General features: G+C 38.1%; 3 protein-coding genes across 8 annotated transcripts in view; 2 read left to right on the top strand and 1 right to left on the bottom strand.

Annotated features, from left to right (window-relative positions):
* apbb1ip (amyloid beta (A4) precursor protein-binding, family B, member 1 interacting protein) overlaps positions 1–8,123 on the top strand; it is a 38,498-nt gene extending 30,375 nt beyond the window's left edge. The window contains exons 11-14 of the mRNA XM_058393402.1: positions 4,448–4,546; positions 5,400–5,535; positions 6,334–6,386; positions 7,250–8,123. Coding sequence (XP_058249385.1) covers positions 4,448–4,546; positions 5,400–5,535; positions 6,334–6,386; positions 7,250–7,873 — 912 coding nt within the window. The 3' untranslated portion in view covers positions 7,874–8,123. The remainder of the gene's footprint in view (positions 1–4,447; positions 4,547–5,399; positions 5,536–6,333; positions 6,387–7,249) is intronic.
* Positions 8,124–8,495: 372 nt separating this feature from the next.
* Positions 8,496–19,087, bottom strand: LOC131355146 (protein adenylyltransferase SelO-1, mitochondrial-like). Of its 2 annotated transcripts, XM_058393423.1 has the most exons (19): positions 18,623–19,087; positions 18,179–18,297; positions 16,602–16,730; positions 16,461–16,525; positions 16,313–16,369; positions 16,133–16,231; positions 15,312–15,379; positions 15,111–15,198; positions 14,311–14,380; positions 14,072–14,144; positions 13,910–13,993; positions 12,422–12,551; positions 11,649–11,693; positions 10,585–10,666; positions 10,390–10,482; positions 10,017–10,096; positions 9,893–9,936; positions 9,720–9,799; positions 8,496–9,490 (listed from the first exon to the last, which is right to left on the bottom strand). In XM_058393423.1, the coding sequence occupies exons 1-19, from the start codon at positions 18,846–18,848 to the stop codon at positions 9,368–9,370; spliced, it is 1,755 nt and encodes a 584-aa protein (XP_058249406.1). In that variant the 5' UTR covers positions 18,849–19,087; the 3' UTR covers positions 8,496–9,367. The 2 variants fall into 2 exon arrangements, with proteins under 2 accessions (XP_058249406.1, XP_058249398.1); XM_058393415.1 differs by having other exon boundaries at positions 13,910–14,144.
* A 687-nt stretch (positions 19,088–19,774) lies between these two features.
* Positions 19,775–20,000, top strand: part of pdss1 (prenyl (decaprenyl) diphosphate synthase, subunit 1) — a 10,416-nt gene continuing 10,190 nt past the window's right edge. For 3 of the 5 annotated variants that reach the window (XM_058401723.1, XM_058401715.1, XM_058401707.1), the window contains exon 1: positions 19,775–19,959. In XM_058401723.1, coding sequence (XP_058257706.1) covers positions 19,825–19,959 — 135 coding nt within the window. In that variant the 5' untranslated portion in view covers positions 19,775–19,824. The remainder of the gene's footprint in view (positions 19,960–20,000) is intronic. The other 2 variants (XM_058401738.1, XM_058401731.1) reach the window with 1 other exon arrangement.

Here is a 20,000-nt window from a genome sequence, read left to right as displayed (position 1 = left end):
CCTAAAATAAGTTCAGTCATAAATACCTGGAGCTGATTGGTTAACGAAGCGTGTTAGAAATATAAAAGAAAAATTCCAAATCAGGTCTGAAACTTAGAACTTGCCGAATCTTGATTTTGTGCTGCTTTTATGGTGGATTTTTGTTAGTTGTTGCAGTTTGGAGCCTTTATTTAGTCTGTGCTGAGCCACAGTGGAAAACCTGATGTGCTGACTAAACTGAATAGGAGGTTTTTAAGGATCTGAAAGTCCTCTATCTATCGGCCTTGAAACTGATTATCAGCAAAAGCTGCAGTGAGGAAGGAGGTACTGTATATTCTTCTGAGCTCTTTTTCACCCTTGCATTATTTTCGGTACATTTGGTGATGTGGGAATGCTATTTTTGGTCGTAGACGTGGTTGCTTTGAGAATGGTGGTCAAAATGGGGTGCATTAGACATGAGGTGTGGAAGCTAGCTGCTCTAAGGGTTGCTTTAATGCTTTATTGATCCATAAAACCAGACGTTCACAGAACTGTTATTAGCTCACGTATGTGGTGGTGTTTAGAACACGTCTTCTGGCGGCCGTCCGTCCAAATGTTGGTACCGAAGGGAAATAATAAACTACAGCAAACAGAGCAGGCTTGTGCTAGACTTGGGGTGATTGATGATAGCATCAGGAATCGATGACAAATCCCATCAAGTCGGAAAATTTCGATCGAAATGTTGTTGTGCCTGCAGCTTTAACAAAAAAAACAACAAAAAAAATCTATCTTTCTCTGGAGTCTTAGATCTGAACACAAAGCACATGCAGCTATAATGTATAGAATTCTACTTCCAGTTAATCTTCTTCTTCTTCTTCTTCTTTCGGCCGTTCCTCTCAGGGGTCTCCACAGTGAATCGTCTCCCTCCACCTATCCCCATCTTCTGCATCCTCAACACTTTCACCCACTAGCTTCATATCCTCATTTATTACATCCATATACCTCCTCTTTGGCCTTCCTCTTTTCCTCCTGCCTGGCAGCTCCATGTCCAACATTCTCCTACCAATATACTCACTCTCCCTCCTCTGGACATGTCCAAACCATCTTAATCTGGCCTCCCTAACTTCGTCCCCCAAACGTCCAACATGAGCTGTCCCTCTGATGTACTCGTTCCTAATCCTGTCCAACCGTGTCCCTCCCAAAGAGAACCTCAACATCTTCAGCTCTGCTACCTCCAGCTCTGACTCCTGTCTCTTCCTCAGTGACACTGCCTCTAAACCATACAGCATGGCCGGTCTCACCACTGTCTTGTACACCTTCCCTTTGATTCCCTGACATCTTTCTCCACCCATTCCAACCTGCCTGCACTCGCTTCTTTACCTCTTTCCCACACTCTCCACTATTCTGGACTGTTGACCCCAAGTACTTAAAGTCCTGTACCTTCTTCTCCTCTTCATCCTGTAATAATGACCTTATTTACAGCTGGTTTGGTTTAATTGCAGTGCTGACTTCAGTTTTGAAACATTCCTGACCTTGTTGCTTGTAATTAATACAAAAAAATGGACTTAATGCCCTCGAATGGAAGCTATAGTCGACTTGTAACCAGCTTTGGGTCATTTTATTTCCCACTGTAATGCTGTATCATGTGCAATGTATGTCTAGCCAAGCCCTTTTCTTCATTCCCCTCCCCCGCAGCCTACACCCATCCAAAGTCACAGCCGATAATCCAGGATCATGATAGAATGATAGCATATCACAAATAATACCTTATAAGTGCCTACCATTTTGCAAACCTGCATATGGACTTGTGCAATCAGTCCATGATTCATTCTTCAGTGTTAAAGTAAGTCTGTCATTGTAAGCTCCGCCCCTAAAGGAGCACAGAAGTATTTGGACAGAATGTAAAAATAAACTTAAAAAAATCAGCTGATTTCATTTTAGTACATTTTTCCAGGACCAGAAATGAGCTCTAGAGCTGGAACATTGCTGACATCTCTGCTGATTTGTTTTTCAGTGATAAACACAAAGCATGTAGTCGTAAAAAAATGACAATTCTTCGGTTGTCCCTCTGAAGTTTCCTTCCAGAACTTGTGAGTGAATTAACTGCATATGCATGTGTTACAAATTCTTCTCTCCAAACATAATCCATCATCCAGTGAGTCTGAGTCCGCAGTGCCTTTCCTCTGCAATCAAGAATATAAGTGATGAAAGCTTCTGGCTACCAGTTTAATGTCGCCCCTACAGTGCATGTGTAGCTCATGCCTTGTTGAGATGTTCAGTATCTTCGGCCTACTGATGTGGGTTAATGACATATAGCTCCAAAAATGAACAAAATCAGTCCTGGCTCCATCATGAAGCTGAATTATTTTCTTCCACAGTGTATATAAACTTGGATTGGGGTCATGCAGATGATACATTTGTATATTTATTTATTAAATGCAATGTTTGCATGTAAATGGTGTTAATAATTCATAATCATTCCAAACAAATAAATAAATAAGATATTTTTTAGGTCATTCTGTTACAATTTAGTGAATTTACCATTTCTGAAAAAATGGTAGAAATGCAGGTAAATATAATTGTTAAGTTTAAAACCTCAAATAAATTGAAATGTTTTATAGAGAATTATAGACAAAAATAGACAAACATCTAATTAAACAATTGTGCTGAATCTGAGAGGCCAATAATTTTAAGTTTCAGTGATCAAACAGTTCAGGTGATCAAATATGATTAAAAAAATAAATACACAAATAAAAAAATTAAAATTAAATAAATTTAATTCAAATGTAAATAAATAAATAAAGACACATGTTGGACTGATTAAGACTCAATCAAGGGATAATTGTCCACATTTCATTTTCCTGGTTCCTTTAATAAAACCATTCTGAGACTTCGGCAAGCAATCTGTTCTCTCTCTGGCTATTACAGCTCACTAATCCCCGGTGACTAATCACAAGTTTCCTACATGATTATTTCAAGGTGTGTGTCTCCTTCACACCAGGTGCCTTAACAAGCCGTGATTAACAAAATGACCAGCTCCGGTAATGAAAACAGACCCGTGCTGTTCAAACATCCAGTGTGTGTGTGTGTGTGTGTGTGTTTAGCTAAACTTAACACCTTTACAAGTCAGCTGTGGATTTCATAGCAGCCATCGGTCACTGTTTCTAAATTATACACAACAAATCTGTCTTTCCCCATGACCTTGCATAAGTATTTGCCCCCCTTGAACTTTTCCACATTCAGAAATGAATTAAGATATACTTAAAATGGACGTATCTCAGATTTTTACTGTTTGATTCAAGCAGAATGCCAAACAACTGATTGTGCTACGAAAGTTAATTAAAGAAATATCAGATATTTGTTGGTTGCTAAAGGAATTGTTTGTGTCTTCTTGCACATTTGGAGATTCATTACTTTTGGCAAAAAGTTCTGTTCTGTTGATGGTGAAGGCTAATTTTCACATCTTGTCCAGGTCAGACTGAGGTAGAGGTTCTGCCCGAGTTATCTTTGATAAGACCTGGAACATTCTTCCTGTATTTGGCTTCATTTATCAGTATCTGCTAATGAACAGCAGCTCTGCGTCGAGATGCTACCACCAGCATGCTTCACTGAGCGAAGACGTTGCTCTCAGGGTGATGAGTGGTGTTGAGTTTCTACCAAATGTAGGACAAATGTTCAATGTTAGTTCTGTTTTCTAACATGCCTTTTGACCATTATTAATGGGATTTCAAATGGCTTCATTCTCACCAGTAGTCCATAAAATCCAGCTCTGTTAACAGCCTGTGGATCTTAGAGTTAAACCTGGCCTCTTTCCCCTTGTATTAAGGGCTATTTTGTGCAGATTTGTAGCATAAAACCAATTATATGCATGACTTCTGATGCTAATAATAATTATTAATATTTTTTTTAGCATTGGAAGTCATGCATATAATTTATTTTATTATTTTTAATAATATTTATTTATTTATTTATTTATTTATTTTATTTTTTGTTGTTTCTTTTACTTGTACTTTTTTTTTAATTATTTAGAAATAATATATATTTATAATACATATAATAATATATATATTGCTTTCTTCCCTCTCTTCAAAGTATTAAGGGCTATTTTGTGCAGATTCATGGCATAAAAATCCCGCCTAAGTAGCTTTCACTATAAAACGTAGATACGAAACGGAAAGCCAAAACGTCAGCATAATTTCATCAGCTTTAGAGTTAAGCCTGTCAGAGAGGAACCAGTGCTGCTTCATCAACCACAGCTGATATCAGCAATCTGCAGACTAACCACCATTTTGCAAATCAGCACCTTCACCTTCATAATGTCTATGTATTTCCTGCAGGCAGGCAAATTACAGTTTTACGCTAAAGTCCATGTCAAGCAGAGGCGATTTAGCAGAACGGGACGGGAGTCTGGAGTGCGGATCATTTGTTTTTATTTGAGTAAAGTTATACACAGTGTTATTGATGTGAAGTGCTTGTGATGTGTCTCCAGCATCCTCAGATCCAGAAGGAGTCTCAGTACATCAAGTACTTGTGCTGTGACGACGAATGGACCATGAACCTGTGGGTGACGGGGATCCGTATCGCTAAGGTGAGACATTTGAACGTGAAAGTGATTCAGTTCCACACAGCAGTGATTACACACTGTATTACACATTTCAGTCTAAATCAACATCCCGACTTCTAATTACTACAGGAAACCATGTTTATTCATTAAAATTCAGATAATTCATTAGAATATCAAGCTTTTAGCCATCCTTATACACCATGTACCCTTACATCACTTAAAAATAACAGAAAAATAAAGAAATTTCCACGTCATGTCCCTGCCTTCCTTGTGTTAGAGGTCACAGGATCGAGGAATCCACCAAGCATGAATTTGGCTCATTGAATCATTTACATTTTTGCCATTTGGTAGATGCCCTTCTACAGAGTGACTTACATGTTTATACAACTGAGCAATTAAGGGTTAAGGGCCTTGCTCAGGGGCCCAGTAGTGGCAGCTTGGTGGACCTGGGATTCGAACTAACCACCTTCTGATCAGTAGTCCAACACCTTAACCACTCAGGTTCATAATATCTGTATTGCATTTTGATACTTGCATGGAGTTTTTTGCCTCCTTCCTTCCAGTTTGGTGTAACTCCGCCCCCTAAGGCTTGCTAAGCTGCGAGTACTGTGATGTAATACAGGATAGCTTCACTTTAAAGCTTTACGATGCCACATGAAGCATGTAGATGATGATGTAGATGTGTATTCAGGCGATGGAAAGGGCATGAGGAGGAAATGGCTGTAAATGAAACTGAAGCATTGTATTGAATTACTTCAGTAACCGAAACACAACCAAACATCTGTGAAGGTTCTACAGACAAGGACCAGTTAACTAAAATAAAAATGCTACATATGAACAAATCTGATTTGTGTGTGTGTGTGTGTGTGTTGTGCAGTATGGTAAGGTGTTATATGAGAACTATAAGACCGCCATGAGAAAAGTTTCATCACTCTCTTCAGTTTGGACGAACCGGAACCTCCAGCCGAGTCCGTCCAGCTCCACCGCGTCCACACCGTCCCCAACACCGAAAGGTAACCAAACACGTTAGTCACGTTTTAGTGTTCTTCTATAAAATACCCAGATACAGCAGACTGCAAAAGTTTGTGCACCCCATACCTTAACAAGACCTTTAATGCTACTTAAGGTGTCAGAGATGATTAGAGGTAACAGGTAAAGCCAGCTAAAGATGTTGATCATAAAACAAAATGAACTTTAATATGAAAATAAATGTAGAATTTCATTCTGCTGTTAGTTTCGAACTGTTTAAAAAAACATTATTAGAGATACATTTCTAATTTTTTTCCACCAATTTTTTGAATAGTAAAAAAATATTAGAGATACATTTATGAAAAAAAATTTAAATAGATATATTAGACAGAGATAAATTTCTCTTTTTTTTACATTTCTATTTTTTTCCCCCAACAATTTGATTAAATATAAAATAAACATTATTAGACATACATTTCTATTTTTTTCCCACTATTTTTTAAATAGTAAAAGAACATTATTAGAGATACATTTTTTAAAAAATCCACCAATTTTTTTTAAATAACAAAAAAAACAGTATTAGAGATACATTTCTAATTTTCTTTTTTTTTGCCAAATATTTTTAAATAGCAAAAAAATAAATTTATTTTTTGCCACCAATTATTTTTTTTAATAGTAAAACAAAATTCGTAGAGATACATATCTATTTTTTGCCATCAATTTATTTTTTAAATAGTATTAAAAAAGTGAAAAAAAACTTTATTAGAAATACATTTCTAATTATTTCCCCCGAAAGTGTGATGTGAAACACATGAATAAAATGTCCTAATTGTGTTTTTCAGCCAAAGCAGCCAATGGACACGCTCCTCAGCCTCGTTCAGAGCCGGCGCTCAAGGTAAAAACATGCTAAAAAAATAAAAATCAGGAAACGTTTCAACTTTTATTAATTGCATGAAAGCAAAATGTGTCTGATTATTCCTGTTAACAATCTGCTTACACTATTTAACTGTAACCACGCCACATGTTTTACTCAAAACGCTGACACGTGGATGCTTTAGCGCTCCGTGTTGTCGTCCTTGCCTTAACAGCTAACACCTGATCCTGACTCGAGCGCCTGGTCTATTTACTACAGCTAGCGCTTTCATTTAGGAGAAGGGGCATGGCCTGTGTGTTCAGAATATTTCCCAGCTGTCTGTAACAAACTGAAGAAGATTGAGGCCAGATTGTTGTAAAGAATAAAATTCTTTCCCAGAGATACAGAATAAACTTTCGGATGGAAATTTACAGCATCCTTTACCGCAGTCATGAGGCACCTGAGTAAACATTAAGCTACAAAATTAGCCGTTTAGCATTTTTCCTAAAACTAGAACCACCCTGCTTATGATTTAGATAAAAAATTAAACATTCAAATAAGACATTCTTTCCCCTCGACCCCAAATATAAACAATCAACCAAAACGTGTTTAAATATTTCCTTCTTTACATTTGTACTTAGCCTATGAAGCTAATGTAGCTAAGAACTAATCGATCCTAAGATCCACCACATTAGCACGAAGCAAACGCCAGCACTAAAACACCCCGAAGTGTAATTTAACAGAACATACACCAGTGTTTAGCTCTGAGGCTAGTGTGTGACGATTTATAAATGCTAAACTGGTGGCTATCATTTTCTGTTATCTCTTAGCTATGTTAGCCTCCAGTGCTAAACTAAAATTGCGTTGCAAACATCATTTTAAACCTTGTTTTTATGTGTTTTAAGGTCCCAGCTGCCATTCCGCCACCTCCAGCCGAAGTCCTGCCCCCTCCACCATCTCCTCCACCCTCGATGCCTGTAAAGAAGCAGCCTCCGCCGCTTGCCCCTCAGCGAGCCATGCCCTCCTTCCCTGCTCCGCCCTCAAACTTTCCGCTTCCTCCGCCCCCGAGCGACGACATGGAGCTTCCTCCTGACTTCCTACCTCCACCTCCTCCCATGATGTCAGGAGAGCTTCCTCCACCTCCTCCCATGATGTCAGGAGAGCTTCCTCCACCTCCTCCCATGATGTTAGGAGAGCTTCCTCCACCTCCTCCAGATCCGTCACTCCCTCCTCCTCCTCCAGCTCTGGGTGGAGATCATCTTCCACCACCACCTCCTCCTCCTCCAGCTCTAGGTGGAGATCATCTGCCTCCACCACCTCCTCCTCCTCCATCCACAGGCGGAGTTCCTCCTCCTCCACCACCTCCACCTCCAGCTTTCGGAGGAGGATTCAATCCTTCCACAGCCTCTCTGAGGAAAGTCGCACCTCCGCCTCCAAAGAGGACTACGCCGTCAGTATCGGCGCCCTCCGGTGGTGACTTCATGTCAGAACTCATGGTGGCCATGCAGAAAAAACGTGGTGGGCAGTGAACCTGCACCCCTTGTTTCTACAGAGGAAATGACTTCTGACATAACACACGTTCTGTAAATATGTGGATTTGGATGAATTAAGACTAAAGTATGAGTGCTACACCGTATCGTGGAGTTGGAGCTGGGGACAGGGGAATTAAATATTACAATAAATGTAGAACGAATGTAAGTTTTATTCACAAATCTTGTTGCTTTTGTGTCATGGGATGAGGATAAGGATAAGGACTAACCACCAAGGCTGGTATTTCTGAGTGTATATTTTAACATATTCAATGTTACAAAGAATTTTTAATAAAATAAAATAAAATGATACACCACTTTTGTACAAATGATACAAAACAGAAATTTGAGTTGAATTCATTATGCTGTATGTGCCTGAAATTCCTTATTTATCTCCCTTTGGCTCTCTTAAGCTTTACATTTTATTTAACAATAGAAATGGTTTTGTACACCATAGACACACAGTCTGCACTTACACTTGGCCTTTTTTAAATTTGTGTTTGTGTTTTAGATTTGATTATGATCATTTAAAACAAGAACTGCAGAGTTATTTCAATTAGCACAATCTGGCAACCCTGTCATTAACTTCCCCAGCCTCTGCTCTGTCCTCGAGCATGATACAGCATTATTCCTGTCCCTTTATTTATCATTTTAAAGATTCCCTGTTCAGAGTGTCACTTTAATGATTCCCTGTTCAGAGATATTCTCTCTGTTCGAAGAGTCGCTTCAAAGATTCCATGTTCAGAGAGTCGCTTTAAATATTCTTTGCTCAGAGAGTCGCTTTAAAGATTCCCTGTCCAGAGAGTCACTTTAAAGAGTCCCTGTTCAGAGAGTCACTTTAAAGAGTCCCTGTTCAGAGAGTTGCTTTAAAGATTCTCTGTTCAGAGTCACTTTAATGATTCCCTGTCCAGAGAGTCACTTTAATGATTCTCTGTTCAGAGAGTCACTTTAATGATTCCCTGTTCAGAGAGTCACTTTAAGGATGCTCTGTTCAGAGAGTCACTTTAATGATTCCCTGTTCAGAGAGTCACTTTAAGGATGCTCTGTTCAGAGACTCACTTTAATGATTCCCTGTTCAGAGAGTCACTTCAAGGATGCTCTGTTCAGAGAGTCACTTTAATGATTCCTTGTTCATAGAGTCGCTTTAAAGACTCTTTGAGAGTCACTGTTCAGAGACTTGCTTTAAGGACTCTCTTTGCACAGATTCACTTTGAAGATTCAGTGTTCACAGATTCACTTTAAAACAAATCTCTGAAAAGTGAATCTTAAACATGAATCTGAACAGTGAAACTTCTCTGCAAAGAGTCACTTTAAAGACTCACTGTTCACAGATTCACTTTAAGTTATGATTAATGTCTCCAGTAACAGTAAACATTTAACTAGTTTAAAATTAATTACTTAGAACTCGAATGCAATCTTTATATCTCTTTATTGCTCCCATCTAAAAGTTATATTTAAAGCAGGACCTAGAGACAGTTGTATAGATAAGGATCATCAGGAAGAGCAGCTGACCCTTAGCTCTGAAGCCCAGGCTGGAGGTCTGCTGGAGTAACCTGCTCTCTCTGCTGCCTCATTGTCCACAAAGGGTTCGGTCAAAGTGTGAAGCAACAGCACCACCTGCAGGCCATGTACAGAATGACTCTCAGAAACATTTTATTGTCAGTTCATTCTGCTGAAGAAGTTCAATTTGCTAGGATATGCTAACTGTATAAGCCAACGTTGCAGGTTTAGCTATATCACAGGATCTGCTTATAAATTTTAAACAACATAGTCTTGTTATTTTTCAATATATTTCATAAATAATTCAGAGATAATAATCTCTTCCTCAAATTTGACAGTTCCTCACCTCAGAGAAGTCGTTATTCTCTGCTTTCCTAATAGCTGACTCGGCCATCCAGTTCCTCAACACGTAGCGAGGATTAACGCCTGCATTTCAACACACATTACGAAGCACACACAGTGAAAGACTTGTGTTTGTGAGTGTTTACTGTAACGCTGTAGTCACTGGTGCACACGTACCTCTCATCCTGCGATGCCGAGACTCTTCTGAATCGCCCAGCTGACTGTAAAAAACCCGACATGCTATTCAGAAATCTTTCACAGAATGAGCTGAAGTGTTGAGGAGGGAAAAACATGGCGTTACCTTTTAATTCTCTGTAAATAAAGCTGAACCCAGTCTGAGAAATAATCATGAGAGGAAAGAGCCCAGAGAGCCCACATGGTCTGAGAAAAACACACACACACACACACAGTATTGATTTTCAATAGTGACATGCAGAAAACATTTCATTCTGAAAAGCATGCTTAAAAAAATTCTCTCATTGTCCAATCACAGCCCTAAGCTGTTCTCAGGGGCGGGGCTTCAATCTGAGACACAAACCTTCTTTTTTGCAATACATGGAGGGTAGATCTGATCAAATGTCCAAAAAGTTCAATGTAAGACAAGATAAAAGCATGTGATTGGAGGATGAAGCTCTTTCTATATGTTTTGGATGAAGGTAGAAGATGAGAGGGACCTGAGTGATGGAGTTCCTCTGGAGCTGGAGCAGACTCACGTCACTCAGCTGTCTGAAGGTCATGGTAAAGTCTGCACGTGTGTCCTCCATTAGCTAAAATTAACATGAAGAAACAGAGAGAAGACGTTAGAGAGAATACATGCAGTCACACTGATGTGTCAAAAGCTCCCTGCGACGTTTATCACGTCTCTTCACCTTTAGCAGAAAGCCGATGAGATACGCATCACCCTCATCATCACCGAGAAGGCCCAACTTAGCTTTGAAAAGGTCGTGGAACCTGTAAAGGAAAAGAATGACAATTATACACTCATCTGCTATCTGTTCAGAGGAAGACGTGAGATAGTGAAACAAGACTTTACACTGTGTGTGTGTGTGTGTGTGTAAAGGAGGACATAAAGGAGAAATTGTGAGGAAAAACAACTGTGAAATGAAGATGGCAGGATAAAGAGAGAGAGAGAGAGAAACAAAGAGAGACAGATAGATAGATAGATAGATAGATAGATAGATAGATAGATAGATAGATAGATAGATAGATAGATAGATAGATAGATAAAGAGAGACAGAGAGAAGAAAGAGACAGACAAACAGACGGGGCAGAAAGAGAGAGACAAAGAAAGAAAGTCTGATAGATGGACAGACAGACAGAAACACAGAGAGAGAGAAAGACAGACAGAGAAACAGAGAGAGACTAATTGGCAGAGAGTCAGACTGACTGACTGACAGACAGACAGACAGACAGAAAGAAGCAGACAGACTTACAGACAGACAGAAAGACGTACAGAGAGGCAGAAAGACGTACAGAGAGGCAGAAAGACGTACAGAGAGGCAGAAAGACGTACAGAGAGGCAGAGAGAGACAGACATGCAAACAGACAAAGTAGCCTGTGAACACAGCACCCTTTATTAACATGTTCATTATGTAGCATATGACAATCTACTGGATTGGACTGAGCGGCTAAGTGAAACTGATTGACTGATCTTTCCTGTGGTTTTAAAAAAGAAAGAAAACAGAGTTCATCAGAAAATTTGAAAAATTTGGTTGAGAAGTTTATTCCCACTGACAGAAAATCATTTTACTTCCCTTAATAAACAATTATGAATAAAAACCTCTGACAAACAAGTGACAGAAAAGTAACAAATAATGAATCAGGGAATCATCGCATGTGTCCTGTTTGTAAAAATGACATACTAATGTACTATTAATCTGGAAGAAATAAATTCTTTAACCTTCACATGAGCGCTATTTAAACACTGACTCACCTCCTGTGGTAGATCTCTGGATATCCTCTCAGTATTCTCTCAGCTCTGTGTGACACACACATACCAGAACTGTTCAGGTCATGAAAATCATTTGTGTACACTATATTGCCAAAAGTTTTGGGACATCTGCCTTCACATGAATGTAATATGGAGTTGTCACGCCCCTTTACAGCTATAACAGCTTCAACTCTTCTGGGAAGGCTTTCCACAAGGTTTAGGAGTGTGTTTATGGGAATTTTTGACCATTCCTTTAGAAGCACATTTGTGAGGTCAGGCACTGATGTTGGACGAGAAGGTCTGACTCACAGTCTCCACTCTAATTCATCCCAAAGCTGTTCTATGGGGTTGAGGTCAGGACTCTGTGCAGGACAGTCAAGTTCCTCCACACCAAACTCACTCATCCCTGTCTTTACAGACCTTGATTTGTGCACTGGTGTGCAGTCATGTTGGAACAGGAAGGGGTCATCCCCAAACTGTTCCCACAAAGAGCATGAAATTGTCCAAAATGTCTTGGTATGAAGCTGAAGCATTAAGAGTTCCTTTCAGTGGAAATAAGGAGCCGAGCCCAACAAACAACACCTGAACTCAATGATTTGGAGGGCTGTCCCAATACTTTTGGCAATATAAGTGTATAAGCATATTTATAGAAGAGAACAGAAGCAGTCCTGATATGTACAATATTAAAGGGTAGAGCAAGCATCACACTCAACTCTCTCTCTCTCTGTCTAATTTAGTATGCTAAATCATCAGAGACGTATCCCGAACAGACTCACTGTGCTCTCTGACGTGGAGACAGCACCGGGTGAAGAGCCTCAAGAAGCTTCTGGAGATTAAACAGGCCCGCATTAGCCTGTTCCCCGATACTGTACCTGCCTTCATCGTCCGACGAGTTCGGAACAAAATCTATATTCAATAAGAAGGAGAATAGCTTTTATATTATGGTTCATACACTGAAGTGAATTGTATGTAAGATTATAAGACACAAAGAATTAAAGAAAATATTGCATTATATCATATACTCTACATTTACATAAAATATTTAACAAACCAATATTGGAATAAGAAGAAGTAATAAATCCAGAGCAATAAAGTAAAATACAGTGAGGGGAAATAAGTATTAAGACACTCATCCCTTTCAGTACCTCTTCTTTGGGCTTTTCCCTTCAGGGGTCTCCACAGCGAATCATCTCTCTCCACCTATCCCTATCTTCTGCATCCTCAACACTTACACCCACTAGCTTCATATCCTCTATTCCATCCATATACCTCCTCTTTGGCCTTCCTCTTTGCCTCCTTCCTGGCAGCTCCATGTCCAACATTCTCCTACCAATATACTCACTCTCCCTCCTCTGGACATGTCCAAACCATCTTAATCTGGCCTCTCTAACTTTGTCCCCCAAACGTCTAACATGAGCTGTCCCTCTGATGTACTCATTTATCCCTTTCAGTACAATTCGTAGAATAGTAATAATAATAATAATAATAATAATAATAATAATAATAAGTCACTGCAGTTGCTCAGTTTGACACAGGAAATAAATGGAAGCCACTCTGGATAACTGCGTCTGCCAAAAGCCTTAAATGTAAGCTAATGTAATGCTAAGGAAGCTGAGAGAGCTGCAGGACGTCCTGAAAGCTGTTACAATAAGCAACAAACCATAACGCATTCATCTCAGTTTCTACTCCTCATGCAAAAAATTAGTGCAGAGACTCACGATAGACGAATCAGAACTATTTTGGAACGATGTACGTTGGTTAGACGAAACAAAACAACAGCTCAGCTCAAAGAAAGAAGGTTCGATCCCAGGAATACTATATTACACTGAAGCATGGTGATGGGAGCATCATGATATGATGGTATATATGATATGATAACCGTATCAGGGCATTAGACATCATCACAGGGAGAGAGGAGAATTTCATCTCATTGATGCTAAAACGCACAGCAACAAAAGAAGGAACAAATGTGCTGACTGTTTATTCTGAAATTGTGTACCTATGAAATATACTACATGAACAGGTCAGTAATATAATTTTCACAGCTATTATTGAATGGAAGGGTGGTGGCAACTGAAGTGGTTAAGGCTCTGGGTTGTTGACTAGAAGATCAAGCCTCAAGCTTGAGCAGGGCCCTCAACCTTCTGCATCATGGCTGACCCTGCGCTCTGACCCCAACCCTCCAAGAATAGGATATGCGAAGAAAGAATTTCACTGTGCTGTAAAGTATATGTGACAAATAAAGATAACTTAAACATACTAACTCGGGTTATACGACTCCATAAATCCAAAAGGACCGTAATCTATAGTGATGGACAAAAGGCTGAAGTTGTCTGTGTTACACACACCTGTAATAAAACACAAAACATCAGTAAATGAAGAGCTCTGAGATGTATTAATATAGCTGTGTTGATGAACGAGCTCACCGTGAGCGAAGCCGACCGACATCCACTTAGCGATCATGTACGCCGTTTCGTTCACCAGCACTGAGAAAAACTCCTGCAGCACCAAAACACCACATAGAGTAAACACATAACACTACTCATGGTCATGTTTAGTTCAGATTTTATTTTTATAGAATTCTCAGTGCATATTTTAGCTGTATGTCGATATTTTAAAATATAAATATAAATAATAAATATTAATAATAAACTTTTTTGTTCACCAGGTATTTGTTCGGATTTGTGGGTTCGATGGCTGTAAAATGCTGCTTTATTACAAAATTTAACAATGTCCTGTAGAGCGTAAAACACACACACACACACACACACACAGCTCAGTGCCAAAAATAATTAGAGTATTTACTAAAATACAATAAAGAATAAAATAGAATTAAATGAACTGTGTTACATAAATAAATCTACTGTGTAATAAATATAAAAAAACTTATTTTTTAATTTTTTTTAAATTAATTTTAATATATATTTTTTATTTTTCTAGAAATATAAATATAAAGCAAATCTTTAGAAAATATAAAGTAATGATGAATTAACCTTCGGAGAATAATTTTTTTTCTCTAAATTGCTGCAGAGATTAAATTTATTTCTAGTCGCTTAAAATCAATCAATAAAATGTTTAATGTGGCCAGGGTGCCAAAACTTTTGCACACAAGAGCAAGTGCACTGAGATAAATTATATTTTTAAAAAAGTTAAAATAATTTGGGGTCTAAAATACAAGACCAAGTACAAAATATCGTTAATAAAATAAATAAATAAAATATCAAAAAAAAATTAATTAAAATAAAATGTAAGATTTCGGTCTAATAATAAATAAAATAACAATTTATTCTATAATAAATCTGTTAAAAATATATTAAATATAAAAATATGTGTAAACATTAATCTGAAGTAATGACAGAGCTAAAGCAGAGTTAAAACAATTATTATTAAATTATAAATTATTATTAAAAATAAAAAATATTAATATTTTGTTGTGCAAAATCATTTCAGGTGCTCTAACAAAACCTCAGAATATCCAGCTCTCCAGTTCTGGATAAAATCTCCAGAGAACCGAATCGGAACCATGATGGTGCCAGACGAAGGACAACAGCTCCTACACACACACACACACACACACACACACACACACACACACACACAGTTTTTTCTCCATCACCCACAGTGAATGACGTCAGAATGAACTCACACTAAACCCCAGAGACTCACCTCTCTCTCTCTTCACACTGCCGTTATAAAACTGATCTCTCCACACGGCCTCCTCACTCACCACTAGGCTTCAGACACAAAGCAGAAACACATCATCATTAAAAACAGTGAGGAACCGCTGAACTCCTGCAGAACATCACAATGACCCTAGCAACCAAAAGGTAGACCATAGCAACACCCTAGCAACCACCAAGCAATAGCTTAGTAACCATGTGAAACCCCATATTAACCAGTTAGCTACCAGCTAACACCCTAGCAAAGACTGGGATACCCTAGCAACTAAGAAGAAGACTATACAACCATCTAGCAACACCCTAGCAACAAACAGGTAGACCATAGCAACCATAGAGCAACACCCTAGTAACCACCTGAAACACCACATCAACCACTTAGCAACACCACAGCAACCACATGGAATACCAAAGCAGCCATTGGAGTATAACAGAAAGCACCAAACCCCACCGTGGATCAGAGGAGTCCAATCTAATACGCAAAGGGCCGATGTGTGTACAGGCTTTCATTCCAATCTAGGAGGAGCTTCAACTTGCTTGGAATAAAAACCTGCGCTTACCTTTCTAGATAAAGTCAAACATCAGTGTCCTAAAGCAACCACCTGAAATATCATAACAACCACCTAACCACACCCTAGCAACCACCTCCCAATGATCTGGAGTTCTCTAAATCCATCATCAAAATTTGATCATGAACCTCCTGATCTCAGTATCGCAGCCTCCTGGACTGGATTTCACCTGATTCCTGACATTTTTTCCGAAATGAAAGTCAATTTGTGTGTGTGTGTGTGTGTGAAATGTAGTATTCACCTGAGAGCTCTGCTGGTGGGGACGGAGAGGAAGTGCATGGCCTCGCTACACAGGAACTCTCGAACAGAGGATCTCAGTACTGCACGCCCATCTCCAGACCTATACACACACACACACCTTTACACTCACATTCATTACTTCCTCAGACACTCATATTTAAAGGTTTGAGATGATCATTACCTTGAGTATGGAGTTTTCCCAGATCCTTTCAGTTGAAGCTCCCATCTCTCTCCCTTTCTGTTAGACGCCATTTAAATACGTATTTAAACACGTATAAAGAAAAGTATAAAAGAATCATCTACAGAGTAAAAAATATTACTTGTGTTACCTGTTTGTGTATTCGCCTAGTAAATGTGCACGCCCGTCTCCCAGCTGTCCGGCCCAGTAACCAAACTACAGAATAATATACAAGATAAGATAAAATAAGATCCAAGATATAAGACACCTAGAGCTTAAACATCACATCTACCTGATGGCCTCCGTATCTGTGAGCGAGAGGAACAGAGCCAGGAAACAGTTTCACCCCACTGACACGCTGCACAAAACCTTCACTTCGGGTCACAGATTCATCCAGGTCCAAGATGTTCTTCAGCACATCCTGAAAACGAGGAGGAAAAGGAGAGCTCTAAATGAGACATATAAGCTCAATTCAATTCCAATTCATTTGTGTAGCTCTTTTAAGAATGGACATTGTCTCAAAGCAGCTTTTATTTGTATTCATTTCTAATGAGAAGCCTGAGGAGACTGTGGAGAGGAAATATCCCCTTAGATGGTAAGAGAAAGAAACCTTGAGAGGAACCAGACTCAAAAGGGAACCTCATCCTCATTTGGGTGACACCAGAGAGTGTGAATTATTATAAACACCAGAGAGTGTGAATTATCATAAACACCAGAGAATGTGAATTATTATAAACACCAGAGAGTGTGAATTATCATAAACACCAGAGAATGTGAATTATTATAAACACCAGAGAATGTGAATTATTATAAACACCAGAGAATGTGAATTATCATAAACACCAGAGAGTGTGAATTATCATAAACACCAGAGAGTGTGAATTATTATAAACACCAGGGAGTGTGAATTATTATAAACACCAGAGAGTGTGAATTATTATAAACACCAGAGAGTGTGAATTATTATAAACACCAGAGAGTGTGAATTATTATAAACACCAGGGAGTGTGAATTATTATAAACACCAGAGTGTGAATTATTATAAACACCAGAGTGTGAATTATTATAAACACCAGGGAGTGTGAATTATTATAAACACCAGGGAGTGTGAATTATTATAAATTTAAATGTAAATTATAAATTTAGATTAAATGTGTAAAAGTGTAGAAATTTATTAAATTTAGACTAAATGTAGTGTAAAAGTGTAAAGATTTAGTAAATGTAGAGTTGATTGTTGTAAATATTTAGTAAATTTAGACTAAATTTAGTGAAAAATTGTAAAATGTAGTCAATTTAGACTAAACGCAGTGTAAATATGTAGCTAATTTAGAGTTAATTGTTGTGAATATTTAGTAAATTTAGACTACATTTAGTGTAAAAGTGTAAATTAGTAGCAGATTAACACTAAATTTAGTCCAAAAGTGGAAAAATGTGGTAAATTCAGAGATAACTGTTGTAAACATTTAGAACATTTACTCTTCAGTATACTGTATATATAAAATTCTGTGTTCTAATTCATACACATCCCTGTACTCAGATTCCATTAGTGTTAAATGGCTCTATTAATATATCAAGGATAGTTGTAAAAAGCATTTCACTTCATGTTGTCCTGTGTGTTTGTGTATTTGATAAACAAAATCAGATAGATAGATAGTAAGTAAACCATATGGTGATACTCATAGATATACAGATAGATAGATATACAGATAGACAGATAGACAGATAGATAGATAGATAGATAGATAGATAGATAGATAGATAGATACTTTATTCATCCCAATGGGAAATTTACAACTTCCAGCAGTATCCACAAGCACCGGGAAATATTTAGCGTGAACATGCTCTGAAGCCTCTCTGCCTGACCTCTACCTGCGATACAGCCGCGAGCTGAACTTCTCCTCTCAGAGACGTGGGCTGTGACGGAGAAAACACACATCTCTTCACCGTACGAACAGCATCATCCTTCACTTCATCAAGCGGAAGAGAGTCTGGAGAAGATGAGTCAAAAAAAAAAGAGAATCGGTTCTGCACTTTACACTAGGCTTTTGTTAGCTACTAATTCAGATTATTTCCTTTCAAAACAACTCAATCTCAGGGACTCGATAGAGAACAACTTCTCCACACGTCCATCAGGAGCTCTGTGTACAGCAAGATTATCCAGCCAAATATATATCAAATATATATCATGCAGCATATATTTTATTTATTCGTCATTTTATCTACTAAGAATTCTGAATATATTTTTCATTGCTTTAAACACCATCACTGTTTATTGATCTACAGACTTATTTATTTATTTATTTCAGAGCCTACCTAAGAGTTTTAGAGCTGAAAGTTTCAGGGCATATTTGGGAGGATTAAAGCACGCCTCTTCATCAGTATAACAACTTTTAGCACCGATTTCACAAAATCTGTTTTTATATAAATCTAGATTCTCACAAACCCCTGGAACATCTGGGTTTACACTCTGTACTGCGAACACAAGCAGGGCGACAATGAGCCTAGTCGGAATATCGAAATTAAACACAAACAAACGCATTACACACACACACACACACACACACACACACACACACACACACACACACACACACACACACACACACACACACACCAGTCTGAACTTATGAACTATTTCTTTATCTAAAACAAATGAACCCCGGCAAAACAAATCCACTTCGCCTCTGTTTATATCATCAGTCAAAAACACTTCCAGGTGGTGCAACGAAGTTTTCCCTCTAACAAAACCGGTACGGTGTGCTGTTGAATTTTGAATCCCTCGTACAACCTGCATCCTGTCGACTTCTTTTGAAAACGCCACTGCAAGCATTTAGGTAGATATTTATTTGCCTGTTTAATTTATATATAAACTAAAAAATATATTAGTCAATAAATATTAATATAATAAAAATCATTGCGAACAAATTATAGAACAATGATTACTTAATATAAATAAATAATAACATCCCTCTTGTCATTGAAAGATTTATTTTTTAATTAACCAAAAGTTTTGAATAGCGTCTTAATTATTTATAAGCTTCAAGTAAAAAAAAATACTATTATTTATTTTATTTCTTTAAAAAAATTTTTTGGTTATGCCGGAATAGTTAAAAAAAAATACATTGATAATAAATAAATAAATAAATAAATAAAGGGTCTGATTAGCACAATTACTTTGTTTATTACAATTTTTTAATAACATAACGTATTTGTTATTTAGAGCATTATTGCCACTGATTACATATTTTATTAGTCTTTTTTAAACCCTTATTTTTTTAAAAGGTGTTCGTGTTTTCATAGTTATATATTATTATATTATTGATATAATACTTATCGTTGTTGATAGTATAAATCACGTTAAAACAGTGAATGTTGGACATTTTACCATATTAATAAAATAGATGAAATAAATGGTTATTGACTATAGGATGATTTTCAGTCAGGCGAAAGTGTGCGCTACCCCAGGGGTCCAGGAAGCGGAGAGAGCAGCGCTGTACCGGTGGGTTGAGGGTAACATGGCGGTGCAGTGGTGGCGCTGTTGGAGGGGGCATGGGGCATTTACAGGGGTAATAGACGCTGTTTGTGGGGTGAACCGGAGACCGGTGACTGCAGGGGCGAGAGGAACCGGGGCTGGGTGTTTACTTAAAGAGGTATGAGAAGCACACACACTCACACACACTCACACTGGAGT

This window comes from Hemibagrus wyckioides, linkage group LG01 (assembly GCF_019097595.1).
Source record: "Hemibagrus wyckioides isolate EC202008001 linkage group LG01, SWU_Hwy_1.0, whole genome shotgun sequence".
Lineage (NCBI taxonomy): Eukaryota > Metazoa > Chordata > Actinopteri > Siluriformes > Bagridae > Hemibagrus > Hemibagrus wyckioides.
The sequence above is the reverse complement of the archived record's forward strand: the minus strand, read 5'-3'. Positions and strand labels throughout refer to the sequence as shown.

Excerpts from the sequence above, each read along its gene's own strand:
- LOC131355146 (XM_058393415.1), bottom strand. The coding sequence starts at position 18,848 with ATGCGTTTGTTTGTGTTTAATTTCGATATTCCGACTAGGCTCATTGTC. Across the intron at positions 16,370-16,460 it reads CTAGGCGAATACACAAACAG|AAAGGGAGAGAGATGGGAGC; the intron begins GTAACACAAGTA and ends GGCGTCTAACAG. Across the intron at positions 9,800-9,892 it reads TCGGCATCGCAGGATGAGAG|GCGTTAATCCTCGCTACGTG; the intron begins GTACGTGTGCAC and ends GTTGAAATGCAG.